The following is a 23,724-nucleotide window of genomic DNA, read 5'->3' as shown; positions in this document are numbered from 1 at the left end:
GGTCACAGACAGGTGAATGTAGTCTCTGGCTGCAGCTGGTCTGAGTGTTTCCTGTAAGTGCTTACACACATTCATCAAGCCACATTGTGTTTTTCTTACCAGACTGTGTTTACAGAATCAGAGAATGTGAGGGAAGGAAATGGTGAGATGTTAATATTTATCTGTAAAGACAACAACACTTCAAATAAAACACAGGAGAAGAGGAAAATATGAAGCTTTAAATTAACATCTGATATAGTGCAACCACAGGAATATATCCATAAATGAAGACAAACACTTCATACTGCCACGATTGTGTCTAAGTTCCTGTATTTCTGCCATATAGTAGGCAGGAAGAGTTGTGCATGTCTCCTAATTACTTGAATTCTTACATTTCTGCCTTCAGTCTGACTAGAGACTATTTGTGGCCTTTGTTTGCAGTTGAATGGGCCAGGGAATTGTTGGACACAGAAGCATATCCTTATTGTGTTATATGTTCCTGTTTATACCTGGATCCTAGCTGGGAGCATAGCAGGTCACAGATCTGATAAGTTATGACGTGAAATCCTCACAGGGCTCAGACCTTGGTCTTGATTTCCTGCTGCCGCCTCATTTGAACTGAGTGCACTCTGCGTCATTAATGAGCAGTTCCAAAGAATAACTGCCAAACAATGACAATGACTTTTCCAGTAAGTCTGAATACAGTGCTGCAGGCGCTGCTCAATACTGTTACTAAGAAGTGAAGTGGTTGAACTCCTGTGCTACGACAGCATGTTGTGGATGGCCCACACTTTCCTGAAACCACGGGTATGACATGAAACTGAACTTGCTGCAAAATTTCCCCAGATGTTTGAAATAACTTTACTATACAGTCTTACTGTGCCTTGACTGCTGTGGTGGCAAAACTGTGACAAACTTTATGCCATAGTAACTTTATACCTTCCCTTACACTTCAGTTCTGTTTTTCAGGACTGCCTTTACAAAATACAGTACGGGTGTATGAAGCTTTTAGATCAGTCACATATTTTGGGGACAAACAGGAACCAGAACATGACAGGCTTTTTTGCACCTGGTAAAGCAGGTACCATGAAGGCGTAGCCTTAACCGCAGCGGCTCGGGTTTGAGTTCAATCCATGGCCCTTTGCTGCATCTCATCCCCCCCCCCCCCCCTCGCTCTCTCTCTCTGTGTCTGTCTGTCTGTCTCTCCCTCTCTCTCTCTCTCCATCCCAACAAGTCCCAGTCAGGTTCATCACTGTGTTGTGAGTATTTGCAGCACACATGTTGTCAAAATGATGAAGGTGTTTTCTTCTTCAGTTCACCTGATGGTTTCTGCACAGATCTTACAGGTAACACAAAGGAGATAAAATGGAGAGATCATCTGAGATAGCACGTCAGCAACGTGTCCCTACTGTCCACACACAAACCTACACCTGTGAGGTTAACATGAAAACAATGACATACTGTACATACATTTATGAAATCAAAAAGTCAAACGGTAATAGTCAAACGTATCTCCACCTTACATGTAAATGAATGAATAACAATGCTCCAGTAACACCATTTAATAATGTTCTTTATCTACTTTAATATGTGACACTTGAGGACAGTTTGCTGATATTATTTCTGTACTTTTATTTAAGATATTTATTATAATACTTACATGTTATGATTGTTGGGTAATGAATATTTTACAGTGTGGTAAAATCCACCAAGTCTTCATACTGTATATCCCAGCATGCATCTTGTGTGTTTTCTGACAGATGAATGGAGTAAGTGCCTCTGTTCAAAAGTCTCAGTTATATAAAACATGGAAAATACAAACCACCACCAAGTAGATCAAATACTTCACCTGTAACAGTGCGAAGGCCATAAACAAGTCTCTGCAGCACTGCACAGGGCTGGACCTTCAGCACAGAGGACCTCAGGACTGAAGCACATGCAATAACAGAGCGCAGGATAGAACAGCAGCTGTGTAATACTGATTCAGTCCAGTGGTGAGATGAGCTTGCAGCAGCTTCTGTCTATTCTATACTGTTTAACAGATTCAGCAGCAGGTCTATACCTGCTCTCCTCTCTGCAGCTCAGCGACCCGATGACCTCTGACCCCTAACACCGACTGACAACAGTTTTCAGTCATCACTGTTTCTTCTCGGGAAAGTGGAAGTTCTGGCGGTACGTGACATGCAGGGACATGCAACCTCGGCTGAACCCATTTAGCTTCTTATCCGTTCATCAGGTCGGAGCTGACGTGAGTTCTCGACGGTGAATCCGGACCCGGTTCCGCGGGTTTGGGGTAAAGCCCAGAGACAGCAGAGCCCGCTGGCTGAGCTGCTGAAGCTTCATGAGGAAGTCATCGTTTCCAACTATGTAAATGAGCGGGTTTATGGCGCTGTTCAGACACGCCAGGCACCGGCCTACCTGGTGCGCGATGTAGATGTCACGGAAACTTGCGCGGCAGATTCCGTTCTGTTTCAGTATCCTGGTTTTCAGGTTGACGTTCCGAAACACGTGGTAGGGGATGAAACAGATGGAGAAGAGTATGACGAGGATCACCACCAGCTTCAGACACCGCTGCTTCAGCACCGGGTTCACGTTGGCTTTTCTGGCGAGAACCACGACGATGTGTCCGTAACAGACCAGAATGATGACCAGGGGGACAGCGAAGCCTGTGACGGTCCAGCCGATGCTGTAAGGCAGGTAGTGGCTGATCAGGTCGTTGGAGGTAGTGTCGAAACACGAGTGTGGAGAGTTGAGGTCGTTCTTGTCAAAGAACATGTCAGGGAGGATCTGAATGATCACCAGGAGCCAGACTATGGCGCTGATGGCCACCGAGTGTCGGCTGGAGATCTTCCCCATAACCCTCATTGGGTGCACAATCCCTAAATACCTGTAGATGCTAATGCAGGTTAGGAAGCCGATGCTGCCGTAGAGGTTGAGGTTGAAGCAGAAGCGGTTCACCTTGCAGAACGTCGAGCCGAACTGCCAGTGGCTGTTGCGCGCGTAATAGTGCACGAGAAAGGGCAGGGTGAACAGGTAGAGCAGGTCCGCCACCCCTAGGTTTAGCATGAAGATGTTGATGTTCCCGATGTTCTTCCAGCTGCTGCACACACTCCTCAGACCCCAGATGTTGGACAGCGTCCCGACCACGAAGACAGTGACGAACACGGGCGGCAGAAAGCTGTGCGTAAAGTTCAGATTGATGCCCCCACAGGAGCCGTGCGTCACGTTCCCAGACATCTCCGGGGTTTAAATCACGTTATCATTCGAATGGAAAATAAAACAGCAGCCAGTGGCGGGCTCCTACGGAGCACACATCTCCTCTGGGAACTACACTACTACCAGCACGTCTAACAAACAACCGAAGCGAATGTGAAACCAAGAAAAGCCCCGCCCACCTCCAGCTCTCAGACACACAACAAATCAACATCAGAGACGTTTACACAGAACAAATCACAGGATATATTCATCATCCTGATCACGACAGACTAAGCTATTAACATGTCATATACCTACATATATATATATATATATATATATATATATATGTCTATACAGAGAGAAAGAGAGAGAGAGACACTCCCTCTTGTCAAACACTGATTAAGTAATAACCTTTATAAGCACCAACATTTAAATATCTAGTAAGATATTTATAGATAAAAACCATGAGTAATGTCACTTCTATCAATTGATCAGAGTTTTCTTCTTTAAACAAAAACAGTTCTTCTCTTGATAAATGAGATTTTTACAGAAATAAAATCAGTACTTTTTGAAAATGAAAAAATGCATCCAAGCATTTGCAAATGAAACTTGGGTAGTAGTGAACTACCATAGACTGCACCTCCTCTAATGACCACTAAAGCTCCACTATTAGCTTCACAGTCTGTAGTGAAGTGCCTGAACAATAACATCTGTAAATCGAGGTCTCAGCAGCTCATTTTACTTCCTCTAACCTGCGTCTTGATTTCTGGAGATATTAATTTTACTTTTATCTTTATTTATTTATTTATTTTTTTATAATTTTTTGGGCTTTTTATGCCTTTAATGGACAGCACAGTGGAGAGTGACAGGAAACGGGGAGGCAGAGAGAGGGGGAATGACATGCAGGGAAAGGCCGTCCGATGCGGGATTCGAACCGGGGCCGACTGCAGCGAGGACTGTAGCCTCTACACATGGGGCGCCTGCTTAAACCACTACGCCACACCCCTTATTTTTATTTATATCATAAAGATGTGAAAACTTAAAATCCAACTTCAGCCACAAATACATCTCGTCTTGCAGCCAAAAATCATATCAACATTTATTATTAAAGCTCCATATTTTCCTATTCTCCAGTGTTATATAGAAGATATATTTGTGGTTTTAAGAACAAAAAATCATTTCAATGTTGCTTTATAGTTCCTCTCTCAGGTTTCTTTTTCTGGAGCTGTAGTTAAAACTAGTCAATCAGAAGACGGGAGGCTCAGAGCCTCTCTTCTGATTGCCTGACCATTTTCTGAGTGATCTAATAAAAATATAGCAGATTTCAGGAAACACTCAGAGAACCCAAATCCTGCAAGGTTGGACAGTGGGTCTAGGTGGGCGGAGCTTGGGTGTGGTTGAGAGTGGTGACTGCTTTGCTGTGACATCACAAAGTTCCAGAAGTCCTGATGGCTAGTTTTAAGGCTCAGTTTCTGAATACAGGCTGTGGACTTTCTCTGTGGACTGAGCACTTTGATAGTTAATATAGAACCTAGACCTGCTTTATAATCAAACATCACATGGACCTTTAGACTATATGGACCTTTAAAGAATTCTCTCTCCCTCGCTCTGAATATTCTAGTCTACCTCTAAACTGTTGGACCTTTGATATTGGATTATTGAAAAGAAGAAAAATGAAGTATTTGCAGATTCATCAGAAATGCTGTTGAGCAGAGCAAGTCGTGACTGACTGATGTTTTACCCGCAGCTTACTGTAGCTGTGTGTGCTCACTGCTTGAGTCCGATTAAAACTACAGACTGGTATATTCGACTTGATTCAGCCCAACTCCACTTGACACATTCTGTAGATGCCAGACTGCAGCCTGTATGCTGAAGAATCATGAATAGACCACTTGGGGGGTTCAGGGCTTACCAGATTCATCCATGAACCATAGTCAGACTATGCTGAAAGGTGTGCAACAATCAGAACTCTAAAACTCAACATATTACATTTAGAGCTTCAGACCTGGGTAGCGTAACACTGCCCCCCAGTAGTACTCCATGTTTGTATTTGATTAACAGTTGAGCCAACAGAGGTACCTAGACACAAGTTAAACAAACTTCAGCTGGTAGCTCAGGACAGACTGAGTTCTGATCTGTTTCTCAGTGGATGTTTGAAGCTAAACACATGTCAATGTGTAGATAAAGAGACAGAGCTGACTGCTCTTCAAAATCTGTTTAAGAGTCACTATCAACCAACAAGAACATTTTTATCATCACTGCTTTATACAAATTCAGTTTAAAGTGATTTGAAACATGAGAGTTGGGTAGTTTTCTGTTGCTTTCTAAGCTCTGGAGCCAAACGAGAAGTGCAGGAACACAGAGATGGTATAATATGGGATAAAAAGTTACATGTAGCTTATTTTAAATTTAGATACAGATTACTACATAAACCTTGGTGTGGTCTTTCAAACACATTTACACAACTGTGTAATTGCATGTCTGGATACACTTTCTCAAGTCTTCACATCTGTTGTCAACTTTCACATCCTGATTGTAGAATTTCCATAATTTTGAAACATTGGCTCAACTTCCTACTCTGCCACATAATTAGTCAGTGTGTGTCCGTCTGATCATCTTTGTCCTCTGGTTCCCAGCAGATGGGACCTGCCCCTCAGTCCTGGAGCTGGACCTCACAGCCAGGGCAGGACTGTCCGGCTGGATGTGACTGGGGATTGGCGGCAGGTGGCGATACTGCAGAAGCAGGACGCGATCATCATCACCTGCTGCTGGATGAGCTTACCCTGGGGGCAGCGGAAGACCATCTGCACTGTCCTGGTGTGGGAGGGGCTGCAGCAGACTGCCTCCGGACAGGTCAAGGCACAGAACCTGGGGCGGTAGGCTCTGGTGCTCCAGCAGCCCTGGTGTTCAAGCTGAGTGGAAAGAGGTGAACTGTAGCTGCTCTCACACACCTTCAGCCCCTGAAACACAGTGACAGGCAACATTACAGTAATGATGTAGTTACTCTTGTTGCCTGTCATGTGATGTGAGGTCACTTCCTGTAGGATCTTCAGAGGTCAGGTGCAGTGCTTCCTTTCGCTGTATTTTCCCCAAAGATCTTTGTCTTTTCAGTGTCAGTGTTATCCCAGAAACTGTCTGTCTTTTGTTGTGAAGTGCAGGTGATGTAATTGTATTAGGACAAGCTAATGTTAATGTAGATAAATGTTGACAATAAAACAGTAGACATAAACCTGTGTTGTCTAAATAAATGACTACATTAATAAAATATTAAAATCATTCGTAAAATAAAAATATTTAACACTGTAATTTTATTTTTAACTCCTTCCAGCTGAGGATGAGAAGTGGAACTGTGGCACAGCTGTTTCCCAATTCAGCAGACGAAACCTTTGGAGGATGGCCAAAAATACTGGCACCCCGGAAACTTCTTTCAGATAATGCACCATTTGTTGCAATTAAAAATCTCTCTCTCTAGATCTGGACTCATTGCTGGCCACTTCAGAACTCTCCAGCATTTTGTCTTAAACCATTTCTGGGTACTTTATGAAGTATGATTTGGGTCATTGTCCTGCTGGAAGACCCAGGACCTCTGACGGAGATCCAGCTTTCTGACACTGACACATAGAGCTCCAAAATTCTTTGGTAGTCTTCAGATTTCATGATGCCCTTCACACAGTCAAGGCATCCAGTGCCAGAAGCACCAAAGCAACCCCAAAACATCTTGTGAACCTCCACCATGTTTGACCATAGGGGCCGTGTTCTTTTCTTTGAAGATCTCATTTCGTTTTCTGTAAACAGAACAATGATGTGCTTTACCAAAAAGCTATATTTTGTTCTCATCTGTCCATCGGACGTTCTCCCAGAAGGATTTAGACATCTTCAGGTAAGTTTTGGCAAACTCCAGGCTTTTTTATGTGTCTTTATCAGCAGTGGGGTTCTTCTGCGTCTCCTACCATAGCATCCCATTTCATTCAGACGTCGATGGATAGTGTGAGCTGACACTGTTGTACCCTGTGTCTGCAGGTCAGCTTGAATTTGTTTGGTTAGTTGATCGAGGTTCTTTATCCACCATTTGAACAATCCTTCGTTGCAATCTTTCATCAATTTTCCTCTTCCGTCCACATACAGGGAGGTTAGCTGCAGTGCCATGGGCTGTAAACTTCTTGATGACATTGCGCACAGTGGACACGGGAACACTAAGATCTCTGGAGATGGACTTGGCTTGAGATTGTCCATGCTTTTCCACAATTTTGGTTCTCGAGTCCTCAGACAATTCTTTGCTCTTCTTTCTTTTCTCCATGCTCAGTGTGGTACACACAAACACACAACACAATGGTTGAGTCAACTTTTCTCCATTTAAACTGTTTGCCAGTGTGATTTCTATATTGCCAGCAGCTTTTACTTGGTGAGTTTAGATACAAATTAAAGGAGCATCACTTGCTTGAAATCCTATTATTTCTTACAATCTTGAAAAGGTGACAATAATTTTGTCCAGTCCATTTTTGGAGTTCTGTGTGGAATATCATAATATATATGTCAATATATGTGGATATCAGATTTGGCTTTTTTTCTCTGCTTTTTTCTGTTGTTCCAATGCAAACAAATGAAATAAACGTGAATACAAAGCATTTTTAATTGCAACAGTTTTCTGGAAGATATGGTGCATTATCTGAAAGAAGTGCAGGGGTGCCAATATTTTTGAGCATGACTGTAGTAGGCCACGAAGGTCCACCGAAATGAGACGGCCTGACGTCAGCATCTGTGCCCGCCAAAGCAAAAGCGCAGCTCCCTTCGCCTTGGCAACATGTTGGACTGTTGTTAAACACAAACTGAAGACATATTAACATTTTATTCTCCAACAAAAAATCAGTCAGTAAATACCCTAGTCCTGATTTCTTGAAGCTTTTATGTCTCAGTTCCTAACAAATGTATACATGAGACTACAGAGGTGGTCGGGGACGTTAAACATCATCACGTTGAACTTCAAAACTGATCTACTCACCAGTCCACCTTTACAGACTTGTGTTTATACAAACTATCACTAACTCTGTCAGAGGAAAGGCTCAAAATACAAGCTGAAATTTAGTGGTGGTGACGTTGAAGTCATGTGACCGGGGTGTAGTTGGTTTATAGCCTAACATTAGCTTTTTACTTCTGCTGATTGTATTCAGGCTTCAAACATCATAAAATGGTGTTTATTATTGAAGATGATGTGTTGAACAAAACCTGTCAATATCATAAACTCTTGTTTGTCACAGGTGTGATGCTAACATCTGGGTTGGCCTACAAAAATACATCACCCATTTGGCACTCTTTCATTTATATATGTATTTCTTTTACAGTGTCTGTTTAAATTGGACATTTCTGAGTTCCACATAGTTAAAGTTAAATCCATGTGGATGCACAGAGGCTCAGAAACACAGTATGTCACCTCAGTATTTGTATAAAGTGTGCACATGTTGTTGGGAACTTTACTGAGAAATGTCTTATGAGTTTGATCACTGGGACTATAGTAACGTGTTGATTATACTGACCAGTTGCAGCCTTTGGAGCCCAAGCAGAGTCTGGCATGGCCTGACCTGGCACAGTCTGGTCTCAGTCCGCAGGAGACAGGCCCGGTTCCTGTTGGTTGTGCGGGTGGAGACACCTGGGCCGCAGCTGTGGGAACAGGGGCTCCAGTCTGAGGTCCACTCGATGCAGTTGGAGATGGAGCCTAACGGCAGGCCAGACAGCCCACCCCCGTGGTCCTGATGCGCCTGCTCTGCTGGAAAGAAATGCCAGAGTGGAAAGTATTGTGTGTGTGCATCAGGCTGAAAGCTGTTTGAAGTAGGTGTGTTTGATGAGAGCTCATGGGTCAGAAAATTCAGCACATACACAGTCAGACATTTTATAAACTGCTGCTCAGATGAGGTTAGTCTGCTAAGAATATTGCTCACAGATGTTTAATCTTCCTGACACCTCTTCAGTTTTGAAAAACAACCCGAAAGCAACCTGAACCATCGTGCTGGCTGAGCTTGTCTCCATGTGGACCTGAAGGCAAAAAGCCTCACAGGAATTAACTGGCAATCATCCAAATGCTCAAAATCCTGGAAGAAGTGAAATGAAAATGCCTCAGTCTTCAAAATAGCTGAATTTGATGCTTTTTTCTTTCACATGAGTCATGAGCCCTAACAGACTGACAAATTATGATTCTGATGACCTGAGCAGACTAACATGTTGACATGTGATTCCAGCAATCTTTGTTTTGTCTCTCAGGTCACCAGCCTCATTACCTGCTGATGGATTTGAGGAAATGCTGTTGTCTGTGCCGTCACACACCCACTCTTTGCAGCAGCGCCCTGGCAGTCTCACCAGCTGACGGTTGGGGCATTTATCAGCAGGTCCCTGCAGATCATCGCTGCACAGTGGTACGCAGGTCACGCCCCCTCCCAGGCAGTGGCAGAGCTGGGCGCAGGAAGGCTGAAATACCTGTCCCTCCTCCAGCCTCCTGCCATTTACCTCACAGCCCAGCTCGTTCCGACCTGATCGCAGAAGAAAGAGAGGGGGAGAGAGGAGGGTGTTATCTGGGTAAGTTATGTGAAGCATGTGCAGACAAATAATCTGCTGGAAGATGGTGATCTCATCTATTACTGTAAGAGCGTTAGCAAGAAATTCTCAGGTATGTGTTGCAGAGGAGGGGTGTAGTCAGGAACTGAGTCATTTTATCAATCATCCGAATGATGAAAAACATCATTCATCAGCACAAAAATGAGTGGTGCACTTCTTCCTTCAACATGTCTGACATGAAGAACAGGATGAAGGGTTATCTACAGCGTTACGTAAATTAGAGTAGAAAGGCAAAACCCGGTGTTCTTATCATAATGAATGAGTGTCATGATTAGAAAACAGTAGTAGTGATAGCAGAGGTGCAGCTGTTAGTCAAAAATCAAACATTATTTGTATGTGCCTTCCAAAATTGCTTTCGTCTGTGTAATGTTCCATTAATCTTACACATGCTGTGGGATTGTAGAGGGCTTGTACAAAATCAATGAGCCTGTAAGCTATTCCTACTGATCTCTACTCTCAGGGAAATCATATGTTGACTTGTCATTTGCTATTTGTTCTTTGCTAACTTAGCTCTTCAACAGAGAGGTCTCCTTTCTCTGGTCTATTCTTCAGTACAGTACAGTACAGGTTGTGGCCTGGGCTCACTCAGCTGATCTCAGCTGATTAAGTTCTCATTTATTAAAGAATTCGGTTAACAGTATTTTCTATTGCAAAGGTGAAATTTGATGTAATGGCTGGCTTGTAAGCGGTAAAAACCGTGTGTAGCGGCAGTAGTACTGGAAGCATGCTAACACACAGTAGTTGTGTAGCAGCAGTAGTACTGGAAGCATGCTAACACTCAGTATTTGTGTAGCATTAGTAGCACTGGTAGTTTGCCAACACTCAGTAGTTGTGTAGCAGCAGTAGTACTGTTAACAGCTATAGTAACCTCAGGTTGTGCCTCCCTCCAGTTAACCAGGTTATGATTCTGTTTCCTTTTCAAGGTCAAGAATTTATTTTCACACCCAATAATATCAAAGTGATTTCTTATCATTTATCAATATATTAATAATATCACTTTCTATTTTTTGCATTACACATCAAACAATGACATGTATCACTTTAAATTACCATCTAATATATGTGTGCATCATTTTTCTTGTTCAGCCAATAGTCTGAAAAACGATTTTGTTTTAAATGTTGGTTTTGTGTTTACAAATCCATCAAGAAAAGTCTTACTTCTGATAACTGTGTTTGATCTTGAGATGTACTGTGGTAAACTGGTCAAAAAGCGTTTTTATTGTGCAACAGATGGAAACAACAACAACAACAACAACCACAAAGGAGTCCACAGACTCCAATGTCCATCCGATGAAAACATATTCCATTCAAATTAGTTCTGGAGCTGTGGAAGATAGTCAGGCATTAGGGCTTTAAAATGTTCAAAAAACGAACTAACACCATCAATAGTATGTGAAGGACCTACATTGATGATGTCAGACTAAGATCTCCATCTATTGTATTTCAGAGATATCTACTGAAACGAGCATGCTAACGAACTAGCCGAGTCTCGGACCGTGTTGTAATACCACCTAGACACACTAGAAGCTGTGTGAGTCAGTGTAGCGTCTAGTCTGCCCTCAGTCCCACTGAGAAGAAGAGCTTCTTCCTCAGCAGGAAGTTAGGCTACAGCCCCCGACTAAAAACAAAAAGCTGCCGACGAGTATCACAGAAACGCAGAGATGTCTGAAGTGCCTAGAAAGCAATCTTTATCTCCATCCCGAAAAACCGCTCCGACAAAAAACCACGTTCAACGGTAAAGAAGCAAAACACGGGTGAATGCTGGTGTGTTTTTCCACAGCTCTAGGCGAGTAAGGAGATTAGCTCTTCTTTTAGACTGGTGCGTAACATCTAATGTCGGTCTGTAGCGAAAAGTATCATTAGTGCAATTTACAAACCGTACTGACAAACACTTCAAGTGGCATAAATGTATAATGTTGATCTTTTAGTGATTTAGTAGAATTTAGCCTGTTCTTGTGGCTGTTGTCCAGCTAGATGCGTCAGTAACTTTTTTACAAGTAAGACAAAGAGACTGTTCGATCAAGAAACCAGCAGGTTCAGGATCCACCGCCTAGTACTGTATTTATCTTAGCATATTCATATCTATCCTTAATATTTATTATATACACACACAACCGACCTAACATGTTTGAATATAAAGAACTTGTATGATCTAAAGAACTAATGTCCTATCACGTTTGTCTGTATCAGGACCAGAATTTCTGTCCAATCATCCCCAGTGATGGGCCAGCACCCTGCCTTTTCTTCTGCATCTGGCCTCATCAACCATCAACAACCACATTACAGTAACACGTTGGCGTATTATCCCTGCACAGAACAGATATTGTCTATACTGTGATCTTTTATACATCCTGCTCAGAAGGAGTTTCGTCAACACTTTTGTGCATAGTTTTTTTTCATTGATTTATTTTTTGAATATGTGTATCTATGTATATTTATCTTTTTGGCTGTTGCAGTATTTTACCTTTTTATTGTTATTTCCTGTTAATATGTTTATTGGATACTGCACCAAACACCAAGCCAAATATTTTGTAAGTAAAAACCTACCTGGCAATTAACTTTATTTACGTGTTTCTGCTTTTGTGATGATGTCATCATCCCTTCCTCATGCTGCTATATCCTGACACCCTTGTGTCATGCAGTATTCCCTTGCCTTCATATTTTTATAGGTAAATAAAAACACACTGTTTGTATTACAAGTACTCTTAATTTGTGTCAGTGCTATCAACAATTTTAACTATCAAGAATAAATGCACATATAAATAATAAATTATACGGAACATGGGGAAAATAATAACATGATTAACTGGACAGGGGTGAAGAGGTGAAATGCTGCAACCTGTGGAGGTGGATCAACTAGCACAATCTTGAACATTATACCTTTAACAAAGCTCTCTGGCTTTGTGATTGAAATGTAACAATAAAGACATAGAAACAGGTGCTGTAGTAGTTGGAGTAGCAGTTGCAGTTTTGTCAGGATTAGTTGAAAAAGTGTTTTAGTTGGAATGTGTTGTGACCGCACCGACACACTGTCCTGGTCCGCCGGGGAAGCTGGCGCTGTAGTCACACTGCAGCCCTCTCTGGGTGTCACAGGGCAGCCGGTCGGTGCAGGCCTCACCCTCCTGCCTGGCACACAGCTGGCAGCAGCCACAGCTGTCTAACATCAGAGGAATGCCGGCGGGGCAGCGTGGCATGGTTGGTGGACAGTGACAGGGCCCCATACACAGCTGGCACCACACCTAGAGTGAGAGGATGAAAATAACAGCCACTGTTTACACTGTTAGGCAGTAGATTGTTGACTGTCTCCTCTGCTATTAAACTTAGGTTTGGTCCTGGTCACATTAAATAAAGAATATATGAAGGATATCAACACACAATTTCTTTGGAACTAATTTCTACTGAAGAAATAGTTCCAGTGAAACCTGCTCCCATGTTTAGCGTAATTAGGACATAATCTCTGCAAAGACATGATGCTGTTCAAACATCATTCTTCAGTGGCTCACACCAACTGGATGGGAGCAGTAATCTGCACCAGATTACCTGTGTCTCTATTCAGGTGTTATAGTATTTTTAACAGTTAGCCTGTCTCTCTGCTGTTTGTACAGTATGTTCAGAAACAATCAAATGGAACACAGGAAGAGGAAGTGTGTTCACGTCAGGTGAACCTGTCACACAACAGACACACGGTTACCACACAGTAACCACATACTGTTATCATGAATACACAGACGTGTCATCTGTTTTCCTTTGCTGCTCAACACACACGCACCTACATACACGCAAAGGCTACTACATGTGCCACTAATGAGAGCTGAAAGAAAGAAAGAAAAAGTTTGTAGCATGTTACAAATACAAACACATGACCACATTTAAGGCCACAGTAATAGTGTTTGTATAGGAACAACATGGTGTGAGGCAGTCACTTCCACTGATGATGGAATTTTCCACTCTACACAACCCTAGTGTTAAACTACAACATGTCGGATCATGGCCTGGTCAGAATGTGTCATGGGACAATCCCACCGTAAACTCACTGATTATGATATCATCATATTACTGTAACATAAGATTACAGTTAGATAGTTGGTTAGTTCTTATCTAAGTGTGGGCTCAAGTAAGTAACACATTTCATACATCAGTCTTGATGTGGTCTCACACACACACACACACACACACACACACACACACACACACACACACATATACAGTATATACATACATATAGACATATTGTACTTATATACAGTCTTAACAGTCTTATCACAACCTTGTTCATCCCCCAAAATATATTTTTCCTTCTCCATGGTAATTAGCTGATTATGACTGGGCCACACATCTCCCAGAAAACCTAATTTGATGGTTTCCAACTCATATCCCCACTTGGTGCATATATGTACACAGTAACAAATACCTAATGGTGGTTTTATATATTATATTATATCATATTATATTGACCAAAACTTTATGTCAGTCCTCCATAATCACACTCCACTGTTTGTTACTATGAAGAAGATAGGGGACTCCCCCAACCCAACCATTGTCATGATGTATGTACAAAAAGCAGGCATTGTGATAAAGTTGTTTCAGTAGTTATATCACTGATGCTACTGACGAAAACTAGCTCTGCAGATAATGAGTTAATATGTAAAATAACTATGCCCTGTCATTTCACAGGTGGGATCTACTGTGGCAGGTCTTACCTGGGTGATGATACACAGCAGCACAGAACAGACCAGCTGGGTGGCTCTTCTCTCCATCTTCATCACCCCCATCTCCCGTGCTCCTTTGTTTGTTCACTCTCACCTCCTTCTTCTTCTCCTCTGGAGAGGATGTATTTATTAAAGCTGACCGCCTCCATTCATTTATACAGTCTGGGTTGTGATGTCACAGGCAGCAGACTGCAAAGTAAATAGTTCCAGGAGAAGACTGAAAGCTACCAGGCCTATCTCCACATTCCTGCTGAAGCTTTTCCACTGCCACAGCTGGAGGGTGCTAACTAAGCCAACATGTGCTGGGATGGCTAAAGAGAAGGAGCTCAGTATAATGCTAATTTACAAATCTGTGGTATCTCTCTGTTGATCTGTTTGGATTTTACTTTAAAGAATAACATGAGTAAGGTGTTTATCTTTCATTTCTTTAAGTTTATCTCTGTCCCTTTCTCTCAGTATCTTCAATACTTCTGAAGTTAAAGTTACAATGGTCCATGCCTGAAAATTAGGGAGTGGTGTTCAAATCTAAATCTAATATTCAGTCTCTTTGCAGCTCTTTGATCTATTTCTGGAAAAATAACTGGTTGTTCAGCTGCTACATGTCCCGTCCAATCCTCCAACCTGAGCAACCAACCCTCTGATACAACCATAGACTGTATATTAAAATGGATGTAGTCTCCGGGGCTGAAAAGTGAAGCCAATGCAGAAGTGTCTTAATGTGCAATAGCACCGAGGGCCGCTGAGGGCACACTCCAAAAAACTCTGGCTCCAATACACATTCATTCAAAAAACACCAACTTCTCTCATGAAATACTCAGTCTGTAGGAGCTATTTATTTGTTGTTAGTATTTAGTTGTTTTATTAATAATTAGTATTGTTTGATTACTCTAGATGTTTGCTTTATTTAGATTAGATTTTTGATAGTGATTTCTTTTGCTAGTCGTTTGTTTAGTTTAGTTATTTCCTTGTTTAGCATATTAATTTTTTTTTTTGCGTAACTAGTGTTTGTTTTGCTTATGAATTGGGTAACACTGTGGGCACCTGAGGTTATATAGGTAGGATGGCAGGTATAGGACCAGAATGCACCTGGGTGGACCTATGATTTTTTTTTTTTTTTACCAGAGCAAGAGAGGCATGCAGGTAAGAGGATCTCTTTGTTCTTTGTTTGCTTGCTTGTTTTTGACAAATAAACCATAAGAAACACATAAACTTGGCATGGACAATGCACCTCTTTTGCCTGCGTACACCACATGCCCATGGTGCATCAGTGGCCCTTTGATTCTAAGTTTTTTTTTTTTTTTAATGTGTATGATGCTCCCTAAACAGTTTGAGGTAAGGCTGGACCCAAATGCAGACAACGAAAAAAGGGAGTTGGTGGAAAAGGGTCTTTTAATAACAAAAAGTGAGTTACTTACTAAAAATCCAAAATGGAAAGTAACAGGGGACAGGAACAGGTACCAGAAGCACGAGGAAACACAGGGAACTTCAACAGGGACCAGAAGCACGGGGGACATGAACAAATGAACTGACCCAGTCTAAGGAGGGCACAGAGACTAAATAGACACAAGGGAGGCAAGGGTGATTGAACACAGGTGAAACACATAGGGCGGGGTAGACGATCAACAAGGAAGAAAACAGGAAAAAGTCAGGAAGTCAAAAAATCAAGAGACATGAGAAATGTTACTACAAAATAAAACAGGAAACGACCAAACTAAAAGTACAAACATAATACAAAACTCACACATAAAATGTCTGTCATGGCAACCCATGACACTAAAAGCTTGTTTTTACCGTAGAACGGGAGACAGTTAACATCCAAAGAAGTTAATGTGAATTACAGATGCACTTTGCTAACCTAGCTAGCTAGCTGATAACTTCGTGTTTGTTATGCTAATCGTACCTGGTCCCAAAACATGCAAACATTTGCACTCATGTTACACTCTAATGTTATTAGAAAAAATCAGTTGCTGATAGAATTTTCCTACATGCAGCAAAACATTCAGGTTTATCTCATTAACTTATTTTCTGTCTCCTCCTCTCGCTGGTATCGTATTGTATTGAGTACAATATACAATGTATACTAGAACATTATCTCGTAGGGGTTTGTCATTTAATACTGTAAATTAATACACAGCAGTCCTCAACTGAAGCAGATATTCATGCACCTTTTCTGACAGCTGGTATATGTGTGTGATTGTCTGTGATTTACCATGTCTACTGAAGTATTTGTCTTTGATTCATTCAAAGGTATCCACACTGAAAACAAAAAGACTGGTGCCAAAAGAATGAGGACCTCATGTAAGGACAAAGGAAACTGCATGGACATCCTTTGTTCTGAAATGGGCTGTGATGATGATGATAATGCCAGAAGACCACTTCCAGTTCAGCTTCCTCTGATGAAAGGACAGACCAGCTATTTAGACATTTGTTTTGTTTATTATTCTCTGTCCTCTGTATTCACAGGTTCAGTTTCTTGCCTTTTACTTAATATCTACTGTTGTTGATAAATGATAGTAATAACATTTTAAGAACAGAATCTGTGCAGCTCTAGCACAGTCACCACCTTCACAGGTGAAAGTATTTACCAATTTAACATCAAAAAGGTGTTCAGTAGGAAACAGCTTGAACATACCCACCAGAACTGCAACCTGGAGCAAAACGAAACACTCAATAGATGTGTGCTGCTGTTATGTATATATTCGCCTTATGCACGCTTTAGTGTGAATTGAAAATTAATAGTTAAGATTTTGAAGCAGTTGTCAGTATAGTACAGCTCATGTACATTGGTTTTATTCATAACTTAATTGCTGTCATCACAAAGATGTTTAATAAATAAACCTACTGTGATTAATTGTACTGAGTATGTTTTTTTCATATTTACCATCTGCCTCATGATGAATCTAACGGGTCACTTTGGTGAATTAGTGTTTTCATTGTTATTAAATGTGGTAAGTACATAAGACACATTAGAAAAGCACAAACTCTAATATCTATCTCTAGATCCTGTATTATCACTGTTGAACGACAGCAATATTTAAACATTTCTATAATTTTTGTTGTTGATTAAAGCCAACAGAAAGTCATGTAATTAATTACAAATTGAGAAAAAACCTGAATGTGTTTTTTGTTTTTTTCTACACCACTGGAGAGGTGTAAAAAAGGATGAATTGAATAATGTGTGCAATTTACAATCACCTGTGACACATTAAAAATAAAATACAGTTGTGGATGAAGGTAAGGTGAACTATACTGTCACAAGACAAGTTTACATAATAAAGAGGTGGATAAATCTTATTTGGTAACAAGTATAAATTTTGGTAGAAATGTAAAAAATAATACTTCATAGCTGAGTGAGGATAGTGCAACAGTCTGTTCACAGGTTGACTGTAAGCTATTGCAGCCGTCCATAAGTGATGGAGGTAAGGTGCAAAAAGTCATTATTGGAACTGTATGCTCCATATAGTGTAGCAGAAAATACTGTCTGCTAACAGTCCCATAATGCATTGAGTCACATGTCACAGTGGCCCTGTTTAGACCATGCATTAACATCCGTCTCGGGTGATCTGGTCCCACATTCAGAGGTGGTCTGGATCACATATGTCCACATTCTTTTAGCAGTGTGAAAGTGATAGTGTCCTGTGCCACATTGAAGGACCAACTACTGGACTGACATTCTCTGTCAGTCTGATTAGTCCCACCACAGTTTATAAATAAAGGGAAATATTTTACTATTTCATTATAAGAGCTGTGTGCAGCGTATTAATTAACTCAATCCCGCCATGCCCCGCACACTCTCTCTCACTCACACACACACACACACACACACACACACACACACACACACACACACAGTGTCTGAATCTGAACTGAGTGTCAGTTACAGAGGGAGCAATATGGTTTGAGCTCATGCTGTTGAAAGTTCTCTGCTGCCCCAAAGTAGCTGAAAATATGCATGTAAATACTGCTATAAAATATCAAAGTGCTCAGAACTGCTGAAAAACTCTTCTCATGTTAATCATTTCATTCTGTGGAGGACATTTGCAGTGTTACAGATGTGAAGTGAGCAGTACAAAAATGAAACTGCAAAATGTCAAATATCAAATACTTTTATATACTTTTTAAATTTTTTTTTTTTTTAATGCAGGTCTGTTATAGCAGCTGCTGGACTGAGAGTTCACAGATATGTGTGTGTGTGTGTGTGTGTGTGTGTGGGGCCGTCAGGGACATTATCTAGAATTAACATGTATATACACACACATATATGAAGCCATACTCATTCACATACTATACTGAAAACACATACAAGTGAAAAGGTTTTACATACACTACTGAAACCCTCTCACACACACACACAAAACTGAAAAATTATACTCACACAGACACAACTGAAAAGATCTCATATATACTAGTGAAACCTTTAACACACACAACTGAAAACTCAGAGGATTTCAGATGAAACAGAAGGCATTTCAGTTGAAACGGAAGCCGTTTCAGTTGAAGCCATACAGTGACAGTAGCGACATGGTCCATGTACTTTGCGGCCAACAAATTTGTAATTTGAAATGAGAATTTATAAATAGGGTTGGCAGTTTTTTCACTGTTTCTAAATTTTTGACGGTATGCTTCGGGGACCAGCTCATAAGCCTGCAGCAGTCTTTTTCTAGATTTTGTAGCCCGGATGTGCAGATGCATGGCTTGTACCTCCAGCTGTTTATTTCGGGTCTCTGCCTCCTTTATTTGGAGTGCTATGCGGAGATCCTCTGTGGTCATGTTACCTACAAGAGGATCCATGATCAGCCCAAGCTCCACACCAGCAGCGAGCGTGCCAGCAGCCTCAGCCACTTTCACCTCAGCCACCGGTGCGTCACTGGCCGCGTCACCCGCAGCAGCATCAGCCGCATCAACAGCTGGTTTGGGTAAGACGCCCTGCTCCACCAACTCTGCACAGAGCAACCGCTTAAGCTCCCCTTTCCTAGCACCGTAAGACACATGCATATTATAACAATTTGCTACAATCAACAGGTCTGCTTTTCTGCATTTATCAATTTTCGCCAAAGATTGACTGGTCACAAAATCGTCAAATGAAAACTCCATAATTCCCCCACACACCAAAATAAAACTGCCAACCAGAAAAACTACTCACCAAAACTCACCCGGACACAAAGCGCGACAAGAAGACGGACGAGCCCCCAATTCATGCTATGCCCCAGTCTAGGGGGGGCCTAGGACACAACATAAACTGGCCCCATCTCTCCCAAGTCCCAAGTAGCCACAACAAAGAGGGGTTTAAATATAACGAAAGTGATTTATTTACATAAAAGGTTTTAAGTGAACATATAGAAAATAAATACTGAGTTTAGGCTTCAGGGTGGACTAAGGCCAACATAATAACCCTGTCTGGAAAGTAAACAACTAATCTAACCAATGGAAAATAAATGACAACAAACTCACATGCCTAACTAGATAAACAGGAGAAAACCAGAGAAACAAAACTGGCAGCCCACCCTTACTACTCAAATTAATCGAAGAACTACACCAAGCTAAGTCACTGCAACAGAGTGATCAGTTGGGAGAAGAGGAGAATGAGAGCGATAAGCCGGTGGCCATCTTGGCTCCTTATATATCAGGTGACCAGGGGCTGCAGCCAATCACTGACCAGGGCGCAGAGCCTTTCCACCAATGACGGCGCGGCTGCGGCACACACCTATTTGCATACAAAAAGAAAACACAGGGACACAGGGCACACACACACATAGACACATACACAACAGACCAACTACAATAATATGACCACGGTCATAACAATTGATATGCCAACACTCTGCATTTTAAAACTTCCCATTAGAAAAGTAAGTGTAGTCTCCCTTTACAATCAGTCTCAGAAAATGCAGTCTTAAGAAACGCTGTTGACATGAAGAAAAAACTGTTCACCATGGATTTATAGTACGAATAGATATGTTCATATAGAATAAAATATTTTCCCCCACTTAATTATTATCTGAACATAATTTTGGAAAGCAGTTATACATCAGCAGAGCAGTGTGCAAAATGTCATCAGTAATGCTCACTGTGAGCAAGGCAGGCCATCTGTTCACAAATTCAGAGACTAAAGGTGATTCCTGGACAACCTCCCTACGTCTGTAGGAGAAGGTCTTCTGCATTTTCTCCGCAGCCTCGTTGTGTCTCTTTTTCACCTCTGTCAAGAGAGCTACTCTTTCATTCTGTCACACCGCGGTGAGGTCAAGTTGGGTTTTTGTCCTGTCTCCATGTTTTGTCTTGTCATTTCCTGTTTTATTTTGAAAAAGTAACTCTCCTCTCGTTTCAGGTCACTTGCCCTTCCTCACGTGTCACCGGTCTGATTGTCTTCCCTGATTCCTGATTGTGTCCACCTGTTCCCCATTACCTTCATGTGTTCAAATAGTCAGCGTCTCCCTTTGTCTTGTGCCAGTGTGTTCGTCTTCGTTGATGTGCGTTGAAGGAGCTTTTGCTATTTAGAGAAAAAAACTCTCACCCCCACAGGGTGAGTGCAGTGTTCAAAATACTCAAAAGACCAGTGAATGTCCACACCAAAGAATTTAGTTCAAATTGTTTAGTGAATCTTTTCAGCAAGCAATGAACAATTACAGAATTCTGGATCAGATGTGCCTTTTCCTAACCAATAACAAGTGTTGGTCAGTCCACAGTCTGACAACCTAACTTTCCCTGATCCAGTGTATTTATACAAGTACAAACAAAGAAATGTGCATGGGCGTTTTGTCGTCTTCTGATTGGCTCTGCTGACTTCCTCCTTCCCATCTGACTCCGACCTCAAATGTCACCTAAAGCTCAGCACGCTCAAAGGAAGACAGTTAATGCATACATATAAATTACCACTAATCTACCTCTGTTACCTCCGGCTGCCCCCCTACACATGGCCATAGGGTGATCTTTATCAGTGGTTGTAAATAGTTTCCCTGAGGCAGATGTTTAAATGACCACTCACCCTTAGCACCTAAATATCCACTAGTATAAATCATTAAACAGTTTTAACTTTAATAGTCTAAAATACTACAACAGCGTTCACCCCAGCCTTTTTCAGTTTGGACCATAGTCATTGTCACAGATTTTGTCGGTTTCCTCCAAGAGAGAGATTTTTTTGTTGTAAGTTTTATATCTTAGTTTTGTCTCCATAGTTAATGCTTGAATAGCCTTTTGTTTCGTCCGTGTGGAGTGATTATTATTTACTTTATTTTTCATATAATAGTGCTTCCAGTTTTCAGGAGAGTTTTTCTTGTTTCTATTTCATCTTTTTTGTTACTTATTTTTTCCTCTGTAGCGAGAGTGATTTTCTGTTAACGTTTTATGTAGTCTTTTCCTCCCTTATTGGAGCGATTATTATTTTGGTAATTTGTTAATCCACGCTTCTTCTTTAAGCAGCGCGTCAGAGGTAATATTTCATAGCCTGTGTTTATTTCTCTGTCTTGGAGTTAAGAACCTGAATTTCCCAATAAAGACTCTGATAACCTGCATCTGTGTCCTGCGTCTAAGCCTGGTCTTGACACATTCTCAAGACTCTCTCTTGTTTCACCGAAAGGGAGGGATGGGAGAACGTTAACCTCTGCTTTTCTTGGTTTTTTGATGTTTGCAGCTGCTTTTTCTTGTCCTTTGCGCACTTTCCACTTTCCACTTTTAGAGTATCCCTGTCTCTTATTTCACTGGTTGATGTAAGATTGACATATTCATTTCTAAAATCTTCATCTTTATACTGGAGCCTGAACTGCGGCACAAGTCCAAAAGCGGTCTTTATCTCAAGGACAAGTTGATCCACAGATGCTGGTATCCCTGACATCAGGTGAAGTTTTCTGGCATCATCCCCGCCAAAGACAACTCTCAGGTGGACAGGACTTGACATCTTTCACTTTATGTTTTCTAGGGAGCAAATACAGGACACAAAGGTTATGATAATACTGAAAAATTACTGCAATGTCTTTTAAGAACTTCAACTAGGGGTGTAACGGTATATGTATTCATTCCGAACTGTTTCGGTACTGGACGTTCAGTATGGAACTTTCATTCGGTATACTCTGTGACCCAAACAATTGCTGTTAAAATAGTTTAATAATCCACTTTCTTGGACACGCAGTACGAGTACAACACTATTATTAAAATATGCTCCGTTATCTCCGTAGTGATATCGCATCTCCCTGCCCCCTCCCCTCTCTGTGACAGTCGGCTTTTCACTCCGCCTAGTGAAGCCGTTCAAAACACATTTCATTTTGGACGTAGTCGGACAACAAGTCATAAGAACCAGTTCTGAGAGAGAAAAATATTGTTAAAGTACTGCAGTAAAAGTAGCGGTTTGGTCCCTCTGACTGCTGTATTATTGTATATGATATCATTAGATTATTAATAGTGAAGCATCAGTGTGTAAGCAGCATGTTACTGTTGTAGCTGCTGGATGTGGAGCTAGTTTCAACTACTTTATATACAGTTAGACGATAAATATGCATAAAACAGCTGTCAGCAGGTGTCTTGACTCCTTGCAATAAACAGACCAGTTATTTTCCACCACTGCAGCACAACTAAACTGTTTCAGTAATAGTTATGACCAATGAGCCATTGTTGGATGTTTACGTTTTTAATAATAATAAATAAGAAAATGTTAGTTTCGACCTTTCCTTTTTTTCTGCTGTACCGAAAACCGAGGTGTGAATTTTGTGTACCGTTACACCCCTAACTTCAACTAATGGTCATTTTTAGCAGTTAATCTGAGGATTCCCATTTAGTTAATTCTACCATGTCTGACTTGAAAACCATGCTAGCTAGCTAGATAGATCGATAGACAGATACAGAGACAGACAGACAGACAGATAGACAGATATAGACAGACAGACAGACATATAGATAGATACAGAGACAGACAGACATAGACAGATACAGAGACAGACAGACATATAGATAGATACATAGACAGACAGATATTAGTTGAAATCACATAACCACACAGTGTATATTGCCACTGAATATCTTACAACCTCTAACATTTACATGATAAAAACAAGATTAATACAATTCTGCAATTTTTCATGACAATTGATCAAGTGATTTTTGTTACATCCCTACTTCATGAGAGAGTGAGAAAGAAGTTTCATTATAGACATACCTTAAACAATAATGTGCCTTTTCAAAGTAACCATCTGTTTCACACCCACAGTGTAGTTGTAATAGGTTAAAAAAGATGATATTATTCTGAAGA

At 41.1% G+C, this 23,724-nt stretch overlaps 2 protein-coding genes and 1 long non-coding RNA gene across 3 annotated transcripts; 1 reads left to right on the top strand and 2 right to left on the bottom strand.

The window, feature by feature from the left end:
* Positions 1-1,166: 1,166 nt before the first annotated feature.
* LOC130184750 (P2Y purinoceptor 1-like) lies at positions 1,167-3,339 on the bottom strand. The gene is made up of 2 exons (XM_056400785.1): positions 1,640-3,339; positions 1,167-1,318 (listed from the first exon to the last, which is right to left on the bottom strand). Exon 1 carries the CDS (start codon positions 3,214-3,216, stop codon positions 2,212-2,214), a length of 1,005 nt encoding a protein of 334 aa, XP_056256760.1. The 5' UTR covers positions 3,217-3,339; the 3' UTR covers positions 1,167-1,318; positions 1,640-2,211.
* Positions 3,340-5,439: 2,100 nt separating this feature from the next.
* Positions 5,440-17,304, bottom strand: LOC130184771 (CCN family member 5-like). The gene is made up of 4 exons (XM_056400796.1): positions 12,803-17,304; positions 9,447-9,695; positions 8,709-8,938; positions 5,440-6,137 (listed from the first exon to the last, which is right to left on the bottom strand). The coding sequence occupies exons 1-4, from the start codon at positions 12,999-13,001 to the stop codon at positions 5,850-5,852; spliced, it is 966 nt and encodes a 321-aa protein (XP_056256771.1). The 5' UTR covers positions 13,002-17,304; the 3' UTR covers positions 5,440-5,849.
* LOC130184780 (uncharacterized) lies at positions 11,367-12,473 on the top strand. The gene is made up of 2 exons (XR_008830045.1): positions 11,367-11,515; positions 11,971-12,473. It is a non-coding gene; the product is annotated as an uncharacterized LOC130184780 (long non-coding RNA).
* Positions 17,305-23,724: the final 6,420 nt, after the last annotated feature.

This window comes from Seriola aureovittata, chromosome 2 (assembly GCF_021018895.1).
Source record: "Seriola aureovittata isolate HTS-2021-v1 ecotype China chromosome 2, ASM2101889v1, whole genome shotgun sequence".
Taxonomy (NCBI): Eukaryota; Metazoa; Chordata; class Actinopteri; order Carangiformes; family Carangidae; genus Seriola; species Seriola aureovittata.
The sequence above is the reverse complement of the archived record's forward strand: the minus strand, read 5'-3'. Positions and strand labels throughout refer to the sequence as shown.

Bases quoted from the DNA above. Each gene is read 5' to 3' on its own strand.
- LOC130184750 (XM_056400785.1), bottom strand. From the start codon at position 3,216: ATGTCTGGGAACGTGACGCACGGCTCCTGTGGGGGCATCAATCTGAAC.
- LOC130184771 (XM_056400796.1), bottom strand. From the start codon at position 13,001: ATGGGGCCCTGTCACTGTCCACCAACCATGCCACGCTGCCCCGCCGGC. The intron at 8,939-9,446 runs GTAATGAGGCTG...ATTTCTTTCCAG, and splicing joins TTCCTCAAATCCATCAGCAG to CAGAGCAGGCGCATCAGGAC. The intron at 6,138-8,708 runs GTCAGTATAATC...ACTGTGTTTCAG, and splicing joins GGCTCCAAAGGCTGCAACTG to GGGCTGAAGGTGTGTGAGAG.